The 18,599-nt window shown below is 45.2% G+C and overlaps 1 protein-coding gene across 9 annotated transcripts in view; it reads right to left on the bottom strand.

Annotated features, from left to right (window-relative positions):
* CPT2 (carnitine palmitoyltransferase 2) overlaps positions 1-18,599 on the bottom strand; it is a 25,591-nt gene extending 6,992 nt beyond the window's left edge. Inside the window, exons 1-7 of one of the 9 annotated variants that reach the window (XR_014299957.1) lie at positions 18,277-18,592; positions 13,314-13,394; positions 11,481-11,587; positions 6,231-7,535; positions 4,867-5,059; positions 4,356-4,417; positions 3,365-3,711 (exon numbers count right to left, since the gene is read on the bottom strand). Coding sequence is in view for 4 of the 9 variants with exons in the window: in XM_082688440.1 (XP_082544566.1) it covers positions 3,587-3,900; positions 4,356-4,417; positions 4,867-5,059; positions 6,231-7,535; positions 11,481-11,587; positions 13,314-13,394; positions 18,277-18,431 (2,217 nt within the window). In the remaining 5 variants the exon portion in view is untranslated. Of the gene's footprint in view, positions 1-3,364; positions 3,901-4,355; positions 4,418-4,866; positions 5,060-6,230; positions 7,536-11,480; positions 11,588-12,841; positions 13,049-13,313; positions 13,395-18,276 lie in introns of those variants that run through there. The other 8 variants (XR_014299958.1, XR_014299959.1, XM_082688437.1 and 5 more) reach the window with 8 other exon arrangements.

Below are 18,599 nucleotides of genomic sequence, written 5' to 3'. Positions count from 1 at the left end.
TCTCTCTGCCCAGCTCCAAAACCTCTAACTACAGCAACAGTCACCATCCTGCTGTTCCATGTACTACACAGTTCATGTGCCATGCCATGCACTGTGTTGAACGTGGGGATACAGGATATGGCCTTCAGCCCTTGAGATGCTTGTTGCGACAAACAGTCACAGTACCGGGCTTTAGAGGGATAGTCAGTTCCCAAATATTTAACAAGTCCTGGGGCCCCTCTGGTCTCCCACAGTCTAACAGTGGAGAAAGCTGCAGAAACTGCAAAGTACTGTGGGAAAGGTGAGACAGCCAAAAAGCTTTAGGCATACTCAGTCTCCAAGGATGGGGTGAAGGAAGGTTTCCTAGAGGAAGTGAAATCTAGCTGAAACCTGAAAGTTGAGCAGATGATCCGAAGGGCGGGGAGGAAGTTGTGTTCCAAGCAGAGGCAACAGCATGCCATGGCATCCCTGAGGGAGTGTAAGCCTTTAAGAGAGCTGAGGCTGAAAACATGAGCTTGGTCAGCTCCATCCAAGACTCAACTGTTCCATTAAGGGGCGTGAACTTCTTTCCAACGTAATGAAAAACCATCTTAGAATTTTATGCAGGGATGATCAGGCTTGAACATGAGAAAAATCACTGGCTACAGTGAGGAGGGAGAATGGACTGGAGGGAATGAGTGGGATCTGGAGGCAGGAAGGCCAGTGAGGAGTGAATAAATAGACTCCATCTCTTGATAGGAGGAGCTACAAAATTACCTTCAGAGGTATGGGTGCCAGGAGGGAACAAGACAGATCTCCAGCAATAACCCACCCTGTGTCAGGCTCCTTAATGGCTAAAACAGAAGTCCAAGCTAGGAGGAGGAGGATGGAGGGCAGAATGACCCTGCAACACCATAACCTTCCTTTCTCCATCTACCACCTATCTCGTGTCTACCTCCTCAAATCCTGGCTCCCATTCTGTCATTGTGTCACATGAAGATAACTGGAAAGGTAATCTGGAAAGCATGCTTGATGTGGTCTAACTTAAAACATAAGCTATTAGAAACCACACTGAGGTACCACTTCACACCCACCAGAGTAGCTATATGGCAAAAAAGATAGATGGAGGGGTGCCTGGGTGGCTCAGCGGGTTAAAGCCTCTGCCTTCAGTTTGGATCGTGATCCTAGGTCCTGGGATCAGGCCCCACATCAGGCTCTCTGCTCAGTGGGGAGCCTGCTTCCTGCTCTCTCTTTTTCTCTGCCTGCCTCTCTGCCTACTTGTGATCTCTGTCAAATAAATAAATAAAATCTTAAAAAAAAAAAAAAAAGATAGATGGATGTAAGTGCTGGTGAACATGGGAAAAGCCAAAACCTTCATATTCTGCTGGTGGAAATGTAAAATGGTTCAGCTACTGTGGAAAACACCCTAGCAGTTCCTTTAATGACGAAAGAGAGCTACTACATGACTTAGCAATTCCACTCCTAAGTCTATACCCAAAAGAAATGAAAACATGTTCACACAAAAACTTATACACTAGTATTCACAGAATTATTCATAATAGCCAAAGGTAGACAACCCAAATGACCATCAACTGGTGAATGAATAAATGTGATATACCCACATGCTGAAATAGTATTCAGCAATAAAAAGAAAATAAGTACTGATAAATAATAGAGCATGGATAAACCTTGTAAACATTATGCTAAGTGAAAGAAGTCAGTCACAAAAGGCCTTACATATATAGTATAATTCCACTTATGCGGAATGTCCAAGATAAGAAAATTACTATAGGGACAAAAAGTAGATTCGTATTTTTAGTGTTTGGTTGCGGGACAGGAATTTGAGGGAAAAGGGGAATGACTGCTAATGGGTACAGAGTTTCTTTTGGGGATGAAAATGTTCTAAAATTCATTGTAGTGTAGTGATCGTTGCACAACTGTGGATATGCTAAGATGACTGAATGATACATTTAAATAAGTGGAATATATAATATGTGAAGTATATCTCAATAAAGCTGTTTAAAAAAAAGAGCTACATGGTATCTGCAAAACTCGCTTTGGGGCTTCTCAGCGAATCTCAATGAGAAGAAGATAATCTCTAGAGAGGCTGGTATGGCTGTGAATCTGAATTTGTGCCACACTTGTTCTGGAGTCATGAAGAGAGAAAGCCACCTGGACAAAACTTGCTGATTTCCCAAAGCCCACTCCTCACATGGGAAACTCCACATGGGAACGGCTTTAGGGTCAGGAGGAGCACAGATGTGTTTAATAAAGTTCATTCTCCTGAGTTGGGAGGCCAACTAGTTTAAGATAATTACTGGAAGCTTAGATGAACAGAAACATAATAGAAAGAGCCCTGGACAATGAATCAAAAGAGCCTGTCCTGAGCCTACCACTTATCAAATGACCTTACATTCCCCAACTATCCATCTTCTGTACATAAACTGGAGACAGTAACTTCTGTCCATTCCAGAGATGAGGGGATCAAATCAGCTGAATACTTTACAAATGTGCAAGACGTGTATGAGCGCCAACTGGGTTGAGACTTAATAAACTATTAAGGGTTTCTGCCATCCCAGGTACCACTATAGAAGCCTTCACAGCACGAATCCAAGACCAGGAGGAAGGGTGGGGTAAGTTTTAAGTAGGAATGCTGAACAAGGAGACAGACCATAGAAGAGATTCCTTTAAAGAACTGCATGTACTCAAGGTGTACTGCTGAAGGGTCCATTCACCCTGAACAGATGCATGAAATATGACATTTCAGCCCTGCAAGTTCCAATCAAGGTTTTGGTTTTAAAAACTCATACTAGTTTCCTGGGTGTCTCAGCTGGTTAAGCAACTGCCTTTGGCTCAGGTCATGATCCTGGAGTTACAGGATCAAGTCCCGCATCAGACTCCCTGATCAGCAGGGAGTCTGCTTCTCCCTCTGACCTCTCTCCTCTCATGCTCTCTCTCTCTCTCTCTCAAATAAATACAATCTTTAAAAAAATAATAAAAGCTCATACTACTTCGATAAGCAATAGAGCAACAGCAGCACAGACACCACAGAGCAGCAAGGGAACACAAACTGAGCCTCAACTACTTGCCAGGTGCTTTCCCTGCATCACTAGAGCTAGCCCTCATTACATTCCCATGCTATAGGAACTGTCCTCAATCACAAAGAGCAACACACACCAGAGAGGCGGAATAACTTGCCTTTGGTCGTATAGGGAGGACATGGTAGAACCAGGATACCAGTTTTTGGAGGGAAGGGTCACTATTTATGACAAATATTACACACTTAAGATCCTCTTCTGTCAGAAACTCTTTTAGACGACGCCGTCAGCCTCAGCCAGAGAATAGGAGGCATCTGACTCACCCACCCTGCAAATGGCCCCACAAATAGCATAGGTTTTAAACTTACCTTTGGACTTGCCTGTCGCCTTGTCAACCATTTCCTGAGTCTGCACAGGTGGACAAACCCCACAGCGTCGTTCTGCAGCTGAGAGCATAAGGTAGGCACTAGTAGGAGCTAAGAGTGGGAGTGCAAGAAGCGCAGCACCCTGGCAGCTATACAGGCGGCGGGGCGGGGCCCCGGCTAGTGCTTCCGGGTGACGAACGCGCGCATGCGAAACCAACATCTGGTTCAGGTTTCTTGATCAGGTTTTCTTGATCGTGCTTCACAGATGAGAACAACGTGATGTTCACGTGCACTGGCAGCTATCAGATGTTCCGCTCGGATTAAACCATGGACTACAGGGAACCTGGTACCTGTTGGGTAGTCACTAAATGACAACTGAGTGAAGGACAGGTGGAGGCAACTTAGAAGACGTGCAGGTGGGTTTATGTGAACTGTAAGGGGAACTGAGATAATGCACTGCAAGTGCTTTGTGACTGGCTCATATGAGAATTCAAATCCTGATGTCCAGTAAGCCCCTGGGCGATCCACCATAAACACAGCTAAAATTAAACACAAGCAAAAACCATTCCTTTTCAAAACCCAAGATAGAACAGAACCAAACACCCTTCCTTTCATGATATAGCAGTGTTCAACAACAGACTGTTAACAAAAATTCTGTGTTCTCTCAAAATCAGAGATTTCAAGTCCGAAATGTAAAGTAGTCATGTGTACATTAGGCCATAGATGGCAGGAAAGATTCAGTTGATTAAATGCACACCAATTATAAATCTTCATTTGGCTGGATAGTCAAATAGTACTCCCCAAATCCATAGGAATACCTTTTACTACTGCAGGACTATCAGAATCAAGCACCAGCACTTTCCAGAAAAATGAAGAGGATTTTTACAAAGGATGTCCCAGGAGAGAGAGAAGTTAATAGGGAGGATGAAACAGCACTTCCCACCTCACCCAAAAAGCCAGGAGCCAGTGGGAACTTAGTGTTACCTGAACTTACCGAACTTAATGTCAGAAAGTTCTTTGTGGGGATTAGGAAAGTAGGCTGAACAGCAACAGCAACTAAAAGGAACCATTGCCAAGCAGCAATTAATTTTTATTTCTGTTTCAACAATAGATACACCTAAGTTATCCTTCCAAATCCCACCTCCTGATCAAATGCCCTTAAAATTGAAATCTCCCATTCTCTTTAGTTATGATCTACCACTTGGCAATTACATGTTTAGCTTTAAAACTGCATTTTAAAGCTCAAGCCTTACAGCACTGGCTGCCTAGGCACCTCATGGTTAGTTTCCTTCATATACAGAATAGCACCTTTAGGCCCCAATTTTTATGTCAATGAAGCGATGAAGGCTTTTCACCCATCCAGATGCTAAGTTTTGATGCATTTGCCGTCTATGACATCAAATATGTCTTCTAAGGCCTTCTCTACACATTGGAGAAACTCCCGGGCATTGCGGCCTGGGTAGGAGGACACGTTGCAGCCTATCCAGTTGTCATGAACAGCATACCCAATGCCAAAGCCATCAGGGACCACAGGGGCAAAGCCACCGACGTTCACTGCTGGGCTGCTCAGGGTGCTCGTGGACAAGATGTTGTGGTTTATCTGCCCATATGCCGGGTCCAGGTAGAGCTCAGGCAGAGCAGTCCTCTTGGCTGCTGCCAGGTACCGCAGAGCAAATAAGTGTCGGTCAAAGCCCTGGCCTGTCAGAGACAAATATAGAAAACCAGAGTCTCAGAATCCCAGGATGGAAAGGGATCCTAGTAAAACCCCCCGCCTGTTGTCGGAGTCCCCTTCATAGCATCTTTGAGAGTAGAAGAAGGCTCTGTCTGCTTATATATGCACACATCCAACTCACTAACCTCTGCAGCTGAGCCTAAAATGAAAGTATGATTTTTAAAAATTCTGAAACTGAATCAGTTTAGTCAGTCAAAAAAAAAAAAAAATACAAGAGAGCTATGGATTCAAAAACTAAAATAAAATCCAAAGTCTAGTGTAAAACACAAGATTGAGTTGCTGGAACAAAATGGAAAGGGTTTTGAGGTTTCTAATCTCTTCTCATCTCAGCTTTACTGCTCACGTGTTGGATAATGTGGAGCCCATGGCCCGAGCTTCCTACCGACCACAATGTCACAGAGATCTCTTTTCCTTCCAGGACTTTTGGCTGCAGGAAGACAGAATTATGTGACCTTCCAGGTCCTTTCCAGGTCTCAAATTTTACCACGGAGAGGCAAAGGAAGGATGACACTTGGATTTGGGAAGAGCTTTTGAAATGGCTTCTTTCTAGGAAGCCAACACACGCCAAGTGAGGCAAAGTAAGAGGGGCTGCAGGCCTTGAAACCCTGACCTGTCAAAAGCAAGTCAGATGACCAACAAACAACAGAAAGAGAATTGTGTGTCACAGCTGAAAGGTGACTTTAAATGAGGATAAATTAAGATCCATTTCTCAGGGTGCCTGGGTGGCTCAGTGGGTTAAAGCCTCTGCCTTCGGCTCAGGTCATGATCCCAGAGTCCTGGGATCAAGCCCCGCATCGGGCTCTCTGCTCAGCAGGGAGCCTGCTTCCTCCTCTCTCTCTGCTTGCCTCTCTGCCTACTTGTGATCTCTGTCTGTCAAATAAATAAATAAAATCTTAAAAAAAAAAAAAAAAAAGATCCATTTCTCTATCCCTGTGTAGAAGTAAAGAACATTCTAATCCCAATGGCTAATCTGGCCATTCAGACTGCTAGGGCAGAGAATAATCACCATCTGGGGGTTGGCAGACGGACTGAACTGGTGAAGTGGTGGAAATCAGACACAGAGGAGGATCTTACTGAGGCCTACCCCAGAGCAGAGGGCAACGTGACCCCAGGGCAGTCTCCCCACCCCCAGCTCACCCATCGCGGCTTCTCTGGTCAGCTGGCCATGATACTTGGAGCACTCAGCCATCATCTGCTGAAGCTCGCCAATGCTGTGTTGGGAGGGCTCCCTGACAAAGGCCTCGGAACACCTCTTCGTGAAGATGGAGGCTGGCCTAATGGTCTCGGTGCGGCCGTGCTTGAAGGCTGCGGTGCTGCAGGACTCATAGGTGGCCACAGTCTGCCCATACTGCCGCAGGAAGGCCATCTGGAAGGCCAGCTGGGCTACCGAGTCAGGACTCAGCCTCTGCTTCTTTAAGAACTCCTTGCCCCCTCTCTGAAACTGGATGAAGTCAATGGTGAGGGTCTTCACAATGGCATCAAACCTCTCCTTCGCAGTGCTGATGCCAGTCTTGAGGGCATCACTCAGCTTGAAGGTAAGTTTCTGCACAGCCGCAGAGGAGTCAGTGCGGGCCGGCTGATTCTGTGGGCTGATGGCAGGGGCCTGAGTGCTGTCTTTAAACACTTCGTTCAAAAACCTCAGCACTGCCACCCCGTCGCCCCAAGCATGCTCGAAGTGCAAGGCGGCAGTGCCATCCTTGGCTATAATGAGGTTAAAGGACTTATCATACCAGCGGTTGGTGCCGTCGCCGTGTAGCATGCTGTGAGACAAGTGGACAAGGCCCTCGATGGGGAAGTCATCCAGGCAGAGACAGAACACAGCGGAGTCCACTTTCCTCAGCGTCTCCTCATTGCCCTCACTCACCAGCTTCTGCCTGAGCTCTGCCCACACGTCTCGGTTCTCAGTGGTCAGATATGCCAGCGGAAACTCGGGGGCCGGGCTGTTGTCTGAGAGAATGTACTTCAGGTGAGCCTGGATTTCCGAGGCACTCACGATGTTTCCATCGTGATCCAGGACATCAAAAACATAGAAATGTCCTTTTCTTAGGACCAGGAGGTGCCTGGCCTTCTCATCAGTGACAAGTTCATCCCGAGTGCGTCTGGGTAAACGAGTTGAATTGAAAAGCCGAAAATACTGGGACATATCCAGGGGATATGCATTAACCAGGTAGGCCCCATACCAGGACAGGGAGGAAGGCACAAAGCGTATGAGTCTCTTGAAGGTATCAGTGTCACTTTTGGCAGGGTTCAAATGGAAAACCTCTGGCTCCAAAAGACCAGCCCGCAGAGTCTTCAGAAACCGGACAGCAGAAATAGTCATGTTTGTGGCCCTGGTGAGCTGGTCATTATACTCAGACTTTGGGTCAGGGTTGAATGCCATGAATGGATTGAAGTTCAAGACGATAGAGTCTCGAGCAGTTAGGTACATATCAAACCAGGGGTCTAAAAGATTAAAAAAAATGTAAAAAGAGAACATCATAAGAAGTTAACACAGTCCCTAAAAATAAAATTTGAGAAAAGAAAAATAATCAAGCAGACGCAGAAAAACCTCAGTCTCAGAGGGTGAAACTTCCTAATTATTTTTTTGATCTGCAGTAATTCATGACATATAAACGGGTCCATGCAGCATGTGGTCTTTTGCATGTGGCTTCTACCACTTACTATGTCTTTGATGTTCAGACACGTGGGAGCACATATCAGTTCTTCGCTTTTTTGCATTGCTGAGTAACACCCCATTACATGGATACACCATATTCTTTTTATCCATTCATCTGCTGGTAGACTTTGGGTTGTTTCCACTTCTTGGTTATTATGAATAATGCTGGTTTGTATGAGTTTTTGTGTGGATGGATGTTCTCAATTCTCTTGGGGAAACAAGTGGAATTGCTCAAACACAGGGTAAGTCTAAGTTTAACCTTTTGAGAAACTGCCTGGTTGTTTTCCAAAGTGGCTGTACCATTTAGCACCAGCAGTGCACAAGGGTTCCAATTTCGCCACGTCCTCGGCAACATTTATTAGTGCTACTGTCTGTCCTTTTGATTGGAGCCATTCCCGTGGGTTTGGCTCTTGTTTCATCTCCTCTTGGGGCCAACATTCACATATGTGGGGGAGAGTATTCACCATCATTCTGTATACTCTGTACATTTGTGCCCTCACTCTTAAGAAATGTCCGAAAAGCAATTAGAAATAACAGTCAGTTCATGTGGATCATCTAAACTAGCCTTCTGCATTCCTGTGGACTCTTTACCTGTAAAAACTCCAGAAGCAACGTTTTATCAGAAAATGTGTCTTCGGGGAAAGTTCCTTTGAGATTAGCAAGCATGGATAAAGTCTACAAATACAAACCATCTCCCACTGGAGTAAATAATTTTCACATGTAAAACACTGGGGACAGGATTAATGGACACACATCTATCTGTTATTCATTTGTTGGTCTACTCATTCCATTTCATTGCTTGAGAACATGCTGTGCCAGGCCCTGCCCAGCCTAGGGGATAGAGAGAAGTGGACCAGGACTCTGATTTGGATGAACTCTGGTGAAGGACATCAACAGAATTAAAACATGATGTAACACAATGAAATGGTAAGAGAAAAGGTATTGGGGTAAGATCCATTTGATGAAAGAAGACATGAATTTATGTCTCTGATCCCTCCAGTAAAAGAATTTTAAAGAGCTATAAGGCAAAGAGAATGAAAGAGGAGAATACTGGCCGTCGGAAAGCATTGAGACAACTGGTAATGACTAAGGCAGACTCGAGAATGCCAAGCCTGAGCCAGTGGCCGAGAATGTCAGGAGATAACATGATGTACACAGAAGAACCCCAGGGGGCTCAGGAATTGGTTGAAAGGCTATTTAATTAGACCCCCACTCCCACTCCCCAGATTCCCTTCCTGCACGAGTAGAAGACTTAAGTTTTCATCTCTGGAGAAAGTACAACTGGGGGACAGAAGTCACAGCTGAGATCGCAAGCCCTCTTCCCTTACCCTAGTCCTTCAACAGTAGCAACCGGCAGTTAAATGGAAAAGCCTTTCCTGGGAGTCTGATCCAGAAACATTAACATTAGGGGCCCTCCAAAGAAATGGTGTAGCCAGGTCCCATTACAGTGAAGCTGGGGCAGCCTGGCTCCACCCTCATCCATAGAGCTTCCAAACGCTTTTTAATATCTCACTCAAATCCAAGGCATCAGAGAAGGAATGCGAAGGATCTGAAGAAAGAAAAGAGGACAAAACAAACAGGAAAGAAAAATGCACCTTGGAGACAGACTATGAAGAAATATAAGAGCGTAAAAAAACTTCCCCTGGGCGCCTGGGTGGCTCAGTGGGTTAACGCCTCTGCCTTCGAGCTCAGATCATGATCCCGGGGTCTGAGGATCAAGCCCAGCATCAGGCTCTTTGCTCAGCAGGGAGCCTGATCCCTCCCCCACCCGCCTGCCTCTCTGCCTACTTGTGATCTCTCTCTCTCTGTCAAATAAATAAAATCTTTAAAAAGGGGGGGGGGGGGGAACTTCCCCTGGGGTGCCTGGGTGGCTCAGTGGGTTAAGGCCTCTGCCTTCGGCTCAGGTCATGATCCCAGGGTCCGAGGATCAAGCCCAGCATCAGGCTCTCTGCTCAGCAGGGAGCCTGTTTCCTCCCCTCTCTCTGCCTGCTTCTCTGCCTACTTATTATCTGTCTGTCAAATAAATAAATAAAATCTTAAAAAAAATTTTTTTTTAAATCTTCCCCTATAACTTATTAAGCACATAGAAAACTAAACAAAAGAAAGCATAAAATAATTATTAACTTCAGGGGAAACAAGTTCATACAGGAACAGGAAAAACAATTTCAATAGGCTCCACGGCTCAGCTGACGATAGTGTTTATATGGTGCTAATAGTGTAAACACTAAGTATGGAGCAAACCAAAATGACAAGTGAGCCCCGTGATCATCACAGAACGAGACCTGTGCATGTATGCGTGTGCACGTGGTAGGGAGAGGACAGACTGCCCGATTCTAGTCTTCCACAGTGAGACATCAGAGATAACGCCTCCAACTGAACAAGCGAAGACACGGTGGTTCAGGCATGGGATTTGGGGGCAGGTCAGAAGAGGGAGCAGCTGAAAGTGAGGAGTGGGAAACCAGGGGAGGGTCAGGAACTTGCTATTTTTCCAGACCAGCCTGGTAGAACTCTTTGATTCTTTAAACTATGGGCATGTATAACCTTATTAAAATAGGGGCGCCTAGGTGGCTCAGTCAGATGGGTGTCTGCCTTCAGTTCAGGTCATGATATCAGGGTCCTGGGATTGGGCCCTTCATTGGGGTCACTGCTCCATGGTGAGCCTTCTTCTCCCTCTCCGTTTGTCTGCTGCTCCCCCTGCTTGTGTGCTCTCTCCATCAAATAAATAAATAAAATATCTTTAAAAAAATAAACAAAATACACAGTAAATTAAAAGAAGTGCTATGGGAACAGAGGTGGGACCAACCAGCTCTGAATGGAGAGGGAGGAGGACTGAAAGTTTTCCTGGAAAAATCATCCCACCTGGGTGGGGTTTTTATTCTTTTCTTTTTAAAACTGAGATGCAGCTAACATAAAACATGTTACAACTTTCAGGTATACAACCCAATGATTTGGCATATTCATATATTGTACAATGATCAGCAAGATAGATCTAGTTAACATCCGTCATCATAGAGTCACAAAATTGTCTTTTCCTGTGATGACAGTTTTTAAGACCTATACTCTTAGCAACTTTCAAATATACAACACAGTATCATCAACTACAGCCACAATGCTGTATATTCTACCCCATGACTTCCTTCTTTTCTAACTGGAAGTTTGTACCTTTTGACCTCTTTCACCCCATTTGTTCCCCATGCCCCCCAACCCTTGCCAGCATCTATGGCAACCACATACTTGGGTCTTAAAGAATTTGTTAGGCTAAAAAATGGTAGAGGGAACAACATGGACAAAGACACAGAAGAATGAAAGACTAAAGGGTTGAGGGAATGGTGAGCTGTCAAAGAGTTTTGTCAGGCATGAGAGTATCAGGGTAATACAAGAGATGAGGCTGGAAAGGGCAGTTATGCCAGACTGAGAAGGATCCAGGGCAACACATAGGGGGCACAGGACTTAATCCTGCATCCTTTTCATGGAACCAGTGATTAGGCTCTGCCTGGGTCCTACCTGCAGAGAAGGCGAAACACTGCTCCTGAGGGCAAACTCCAGGTGAGATCTTAGTGGAGGAGGAGCTTCCTCGGCCTTGAAATTTACCTCAGAAAGAGCAGATGAGGCCTTCTGCTGGTGGGCTGGTCTCACCAAAAATATTCTGAGACCAAACCAGGAGAAAAGATGCCTTCCTGTCCACCGTGGAGGGCTCAGGGACTAGCATGCCCGCAGCCCGGTGCACCTACCAGAAATGTAGCTCGTGTGTCTATTCCGCTTGTCCTGAGCAACCAGCTGCTTGTGCAGCTCCTTCCCAATCCCGTTCTCAAAACTCTTGCAATGCTGTTCTGTTTTCCTGAAATGTTCACGAAAGACAGAATAAATCCATGGCAGGGAATAAATACATGATTTCTAGACTCATGACCAAGAACTCTTACACTAAGACTTGGGTCCCGGGCAGCATACGCCTAGAACCTAGGAGTGAAATCAGAAAGGCCCTCTGATCAGAAGAACAGCAATCAATCCAAACAGATAAATTTAAGATACCTTCTTAAAATGACTGATTGGGACGATCAATCAACATCTCATAAAACAATGTGTAATCTAGAAGGCAGCTTGGCATGAGGAAAAGGAGATGGGCCTTAGAATCCAGAAGAGCTGAGTCTTAATTTTAGCATTGTCACCATCAAACTATGTGACCCTGAACATGTTACTCCATCTCTGAGTCGTGGTTTCTTTATGTGTAAAACAGGGCTAATATACCACCTTATAAGGATAAAAAATACTTTTTTTTTTTAAAGATTTTATTTATTTATTTGACAGAGAACACAAATAGGCAGAGAGGCAGGCAGAGAGAGAGAGAGAGAGAAGCAGGCTCTGCACTGAGCAGAGAGCCCGATGCGGGGCTCGATCCCAGGGTCCTGGGATCATGACCTGGGCTGAAGGCAGAGGATTTAACCCGCTGAGCCACCCAGGTGCCCCTAAAAAATACTTTTAAAGCTAAGGACTCAGGATAGTTTGAAACATAATACTTAGTAACTGGTAGCTATTAAATCATTACCATGTCAAGAGAAGCTTCAAGTGACTAAAATAGAATATTTAAAAGCAAAGGACTAGAGGACTAGATCATGAACAATCCATCTATATTTTCCAACATTGCCCAGGGAAGGATGTGATCCCAATAACTATGCCACTTATTTGTATAAAACCTTCCAATATGGAACACGTGAACTATACCGGGATATAAAAGCTTAACACAACCCACTTTTGACAATATCCAATACTACTGTCCAATTCTAAGCTGAATTAGTTTCCTAGGACTTCCATAACACCAACAAACTGCACGGCTTAAGACAACAGAAATTTATTCTTTCATAGTTCTTGGAAGTACAAAGCCAAGGTGTTGACAGGACTATATTCTCCCTCAAGACCCTAGAGGAGACCCTGTTCTCTTTGTTTCTGGTGTTACCAGCTGTCCTTGGCATTCCTTAGTTTACTGATACAGTCCAATCTGCCTCCGCCATCAATTGCCATGTCTGTGTCTCTTCTCTTCTCATAAGGACACTAGTTATACCAGATTAAGACCCATCCTATTCCAGTATGACCTTACCTTAAATAATTACATGTGCAGTGATCCTATTTCCAAATAAAGTCATATACACGGTTCCAAGAAGGGAATGAATCTGCAGGGCATACTATCCGATGCAGTGTACATGCTCACCAAGCAAACTTCTGGCCTGCCATATGCTCTCCTCAATGAACTCCCTACCAAGAGCACATGTCCTCTGCTGATGACCAGGGCCAGCCTGCCTCCAGGTCCACCTGACAAGATACAGTACAAAGTTGGCATTCTGGCTTAGAAACCATTGCCTGTTGTGTCTGGTCAAAGAGAATCTCACTCCAGGGTCTGCTCAGTCATTCCAGAGCAAAAACCCATTTCTTGAACTTGAAAAGGTCAGGACTAGGTCCCAGGGCCTGGAGACCCGACTAAATCACAGACACTCCCTGAAGCTTGGCCCACTAGTACTTGCCAGTCTCTCTTGAACCACCCAACCACAGTCATCTGGGGGTCTCAGCATTACCTGAACTGGTCATCATCTAAGAGAGGCTTCTGCGCACAGAGGTATCTCTTCATGGTGTCTTCAAGCTTGGGAATAGGCAGCCTGGGAAGAAAATAAGTTAAGTGTAAGGGTGACAATATGTGGAAGAAGTCAGTTAGCTTCATGAACCAAACTAATAAATAATTACTGGATAATTAATTTCCTTCCCCCAAAAACCAAAAATGGGAAGCCATAGGCCAATCAAAATAGGATTTACTAATGCAAATATCAATGGTAACTTTTTTTTAAGTAAAATAAGAACTTTTTAATGTCTTCATGATGGATTTTACAAGCAAAATATTCAAATAGATTCAAAATGGGGAAGTAGAAGCTGCCCGAAGCATTCTTGTTTCCTGCTCACAAGTATGATACCTCTGCTAAGCCTGTCCTGGCACTGATTTTAATTCTACTTGAAGTATGAATAACTGCGTTCTTCTCCCCCAAGGTGAAAAAAGAAAGTTCTCTTTTTAAATTTTCTTAGGCATTTTATGACAGAGAATCATACAGAAATGAAACACAGGTCTGTCCAAGGACCAGCCAAATATGGGACCGACCATCAAGCAAAACCCACTCACCAAGAGTCCTACTCGATTTTCCCGTTTGCTTCCTTACTCATCATTCTCTACCACCGCATTCCCAACCACAGCGATGGTGACGAGTCACTGGTCCACAGCAAGATGAAAACACATGGACAGCCTAGTGAGGTGTACTTGCTTTTTCATGTCAGTGATTTTACTGAACAATAAATCCTGTTGTACCAAAACATACTCATAGTTGCCAAGCTACACTCCCAACTTAAAATTAAGACTGATATAGTCAAAATATCTAAATATGGCAGCCATTTTGGGAAACTGGAAAGTTATCCAAAAAATACACTTTAAAACCTCACTATAAGATATACTGTGATTCTTCAGTTTATTTTTCAATGCATGTTTATCAAAAACAGGATGTCAAAAATAATCTGCATTATTTACAGCCAATATGGACTTGGGCTGCACCGAGTAACCACTCACAACATTTTAACATGGTCGAATACTGCTCTTATATTCATGGACTTACACAGCAAATCCCAAATACTACCTCAGCTACCTTGTAATTATGAAGTTACCTACTTACCTTTCTCAACACTTTTATACAATAGAGACAGTCATGAAAGTGGGAAAAGCACGTTTTCAGGATGATTATTTATTTTGGGGTTATTAATACAACAGAAACTGAATTTTCTCAGTGGAACTAAATTAAGGAAGTATGGATAAAGGAAGTATAAACTTTTTTCATGGATGCCAGTTTTTTGTAAGTCACATGTTTTCTATATAAAAATTTTTTAAAAGATTTTATTTATTGGGGCACCCAGGTGGCTCAGTCAGTTAAGAGTCTGCCTTCAGCTCAGGTTATGATCCCAGGGTCCTGGGATGGAGCCCCGCATTGGGCTCCCTGCTCCCTGCTCAGTGTTTAAGTTAGAGGACCTGCTCATAGCCATGCAGCTAGTCTGAAGGGGAGTTGGATTAAAAATCAGATCTGACTCCTGACTCATGATCTTGTGGAAAACTGAAAGGACTGGAGCCATTTTAAAAAAAGTTGGAGCAGCCACTGTAGAGAAACTGCCTTACTTGCTCTTGTTGGAACTGGCCAGAAACCTTCTGGACAAAATGGCAACTGTCTTTGAGCAATTGTTTGAGAAGTCAGCGGAAAAACAGACACCCTGATCATAAGACTGGTGGATACGGACTGTCTAGAAAAAAAAAAGTCAGCAGTTAATGTATAACCGGGAGTAGTTTGACTTATAAACATGCATAGAAAAAAATTTCCCCCCTTTTATTCAACTCATGTAATTGCCCCTTTCTCTTCCTCATAAGAACTTGTTGCTTTCACCCTACAGGTGGGAACCCTATTTGGGTATTTACTTGAATTTGTGCTCCCCAATTGGCGATTCTTTGATCCCAAATAAATGTTCATTTGCTTCCCGTTGTAGCTCTTTCTTTTCAGGATGACAAGCTTAACCATCAGGAAATGCTGCTTCCCATTTATCACATTTTATCTTTACCTGTTTTTCTGTCAAATCTTCCCCACAGTGTGGTGTGCTCCTCACCATGACCAATTTGGTCTCTAAATCCACACCAATAGGGGCACCTGAGTGGCTCAGTGGGTTAAGCCTCTGCCTTCGGCTCAGATCATGGGCTCATGGTCTCAGGGTCCTGGGATCGAGCCCCGCATCAGGCTCTCTGCTCAGCAGGGAGCCTGCTTCTCCTTCTCTCTCTGCCTGCCTCTCTGCCTACTTGTGCTCTCTGTCTGTCAAATAAATAAATAAAACTTTAAAAAATCAATAAATAAAAATAAATCCACACCAATAAATGTTTCTCAAATTAATAATGTGAATGAGTGGGTCAGGCTGGCCCACCCTGTGTCCCCCCAGGACTTTCAGTTTTATATTCTGAGGTTAACTCTTCAGTTTATATAAATATGGCCCTTTAAAATAACACCTAACTGAACTATACACCTAAAAACAGTTGAAATGCTAAATTTTATATGATGCATATTTGAGCACACTAAAAAGGAGCAAAGAAAAAATCGTTAACACTTAAAAAGTAAATAAATGACCATGCAAGGGTACATAGATGAAAGTGGCCAAAGGGAAACAGGGATGGGACGCCTGGGTGGCTGACTTGGTTAAGCATCTGCCTTAGGCTCAGGTCATGATCCCCGGGTCCTGGATCGAGTTCTGCATCAGGCCCCCTGCTCACCGGAGAGCCTGTTTCTCCCTCTGCCACTTCCCCCAGCTCTTGCTCTTTTCCTCACTCTCAAATAAAATCTTAAAAAAAAAAAAAAAGGCAGCAGTGATAGGACCGGAACAGGAAGAGGGAGGGAAGGAGATCCAGTTGAACTACCACAAAGAGACTAGCCCTTCCCAGGAAAACTAATTAGAAGAGTTCCCTATTTTTGGCATCTTTCCTCACTCTGTGCTCACAATAGCCCTATGAAATGTGTGTTTCATTTCCATGCTGGTAAGAACTGTAGCTGAAAGAAGTTACTTGCCTGAAATTGCTAAGTATCACATCTAGACTCTGAAAACAAGTTCTACCAGACGTTAAAGCCAGGGTTTTTTCACCAAGCAGAACATCAAAATGAATGTCAAAGATAATACATTTCATCTGTCCAGAACCGAGATAAAAGGAATCTCATCTTATCTAACCACCAGTTTACAGCTAAGGTAATGGAGGCCTGGTGATCCTTGTTCCAAGTTAAACACAGGTGATGAGTCAGTACTACTGTTCGTAGTAGTGCAATTCCTACAGCCTTTTGTTGTCGCAGATTGGAGGAAATGATCTTGCGTATTACTCTCAGCTTACTGATTCTAAAATGGAGAAAATCCCTCTGATCTTAAACCCGAGTGGAGCACAGGGCTGCCAGAAGGTCAAATGCTCCTGGGCTTGGCAAGTGAAGACAGGTTCTGTCATTCCTCACCTTTCCCCCACATACAGGCTCGCTCAGCTCACCCGTAGGCTGTTAAGGAGACTTCGCCCACAGGCATAAAGGCAACTTTTTTTCCTCCCCTCCTCCTGCTAAATTGAAGCAGTAGGGTTGGAGCTAGATAATCTCATTTTTGTCCACGTTAGATGTCTGCACGCCGTTATTTCCCAAGTGTCACCTCAGATGCTATTTCTGAGAGGGTGGGGGTGGGCAAAGATGACTGTGGGTTACACTGTTGCTGGATGTGGAGAAAACAGCAATCTAGTAGTTGGGGTGACCCCTATGATACAAAAGCCCCAGCCTCCAGTCCCTGGACTGGGAAATCCCTGGTGGCAGTTTGGTGAGAAAGGAAGTGAGAAGGGTCTTTGAGGCAATTTTGGGACTTGGCACCAGGAACTAACCGGTGAGTGAGCAGAGAAGTTAAAGTCTGGTTTTAGAGGGTAAATGAATTTCAGGAAATTTCTAACTTTGGAAAAGGAGCCCAGGTAGGCTCAGATTAAGGCTGGCAGTTCAAAGACTAGGAAAACTTAAAGTCGACTTAAAGAAAATACCAGGTGGGAAAAGAAAATACCGCATGAGGGAAAAAGAAAGGATGATTTATTTGGACTATTTTCCCAACAGAGGAAACCCCCGGGGAAGTGTTAGAAGGAGCGGGTAGCTCAGGTGAAGATGAACACAGAAAAATTGGGGGAGGGGGGTTTCTGGATCTAAGCTGAATTAGAGTTTGGGAGGGGCACTGAGGGTGGTGTCTAGAATTCTGTGAGGGGGTTGAAGCTGCAGAAGTTAATTGTGGGTTGGGGAGGATATATTAGGGAGAGAAACCTTGTCAGTAGTTGAGGAAGGTTTGGAAGGGGTGAAAGGCCCTCAGGTGAAGACAGGACTTGGAGTGCTGAGGCCAGAGGAGGGTAAGATGAGTCCTTGAGGAGTGTGCTGGGTGACGCGTGGGCTGCTAAAAGAGCAGAGTATTGGAGGCATGGTGAGTAGGGCTGGGCAACAGGCCTGAAGAAGGTGGGAGTGCTGGGAAAAGTTGAGGGAGGGGAGATACTGTGTATCAGGAACTGGCCTGTCTATATTCTGGGCAAAGAGGAGGGGCAGTCATTAAAGTACTTCAGGGCACACCCTAGCTGGAGAGGTAAGGGTGGTGCTGGAGATACGCAGGGTGAGCACTTTTCAGGAAGAACTGTGAGGGACTCCTCGGTATCTGGATGGGAGTTGGGTCACTGGAGAGAATCTGAAAAGGGCTCCAGACGGAGAATCTGAGCGAGAAATGGGGCGTTCTGGAAGGGAATGCAAACGTTCTGAGGTTCCTGTGTCAGGAGATTCTCAAAGTGACAGGGTTTCCAGATTCCGAGTTGTAACAGCGTCCTAGGTTAAGTGTTTGGCGGGGTGGGAGCGGGTTCAGCACGAGTCGTGAGTATCTGGTGTGAAGGCTGGGGCCGATCCCAGCGGGCGGCGGGGACCGGGAGGCCGGGCTCACCTGGGCAGGCTGTCCTGGAAGTGCATAGTGGGCACGATGCTGCGCTGCAGGTACTCGCGGGACCCCGAGCCTGAGCTAAGGGGCCGACATAGGGATCCCGGGCCAACTGCAGGGCCCCGAGGCCAGGCGCGCAGCAGCAGCAGGCGGGCCACCATCGTCCCGGGAGGCTGAGGCGGCGAGAAGGCGGGGGGATGGGACTTGGCGGGGACAGAGACGAGGCCGCCACCCACTTTGTCCCCAGGTCGCTGCGTCAGGAACTCCACTCCCGCTCGCGTCGGTCCCCCGAGCCACTTCCGGCCCCTGGTCCCGCCCACGGGTGGGCG

This window comes from Mustela nivalis (assembly GCF_964662115.1).
Source record: "Mustela nivalis genome assembly, chromosome: 10".
Taxonomy (NCBI): Eukaryota; Metazoa; Chordata; class Mammalia; order Carnivora; family Mustelidae; genus Mustela; species Mustela nivalis.
This window is presented reverse-complemented; position numbering and strand designations above follow the sequence as displayed.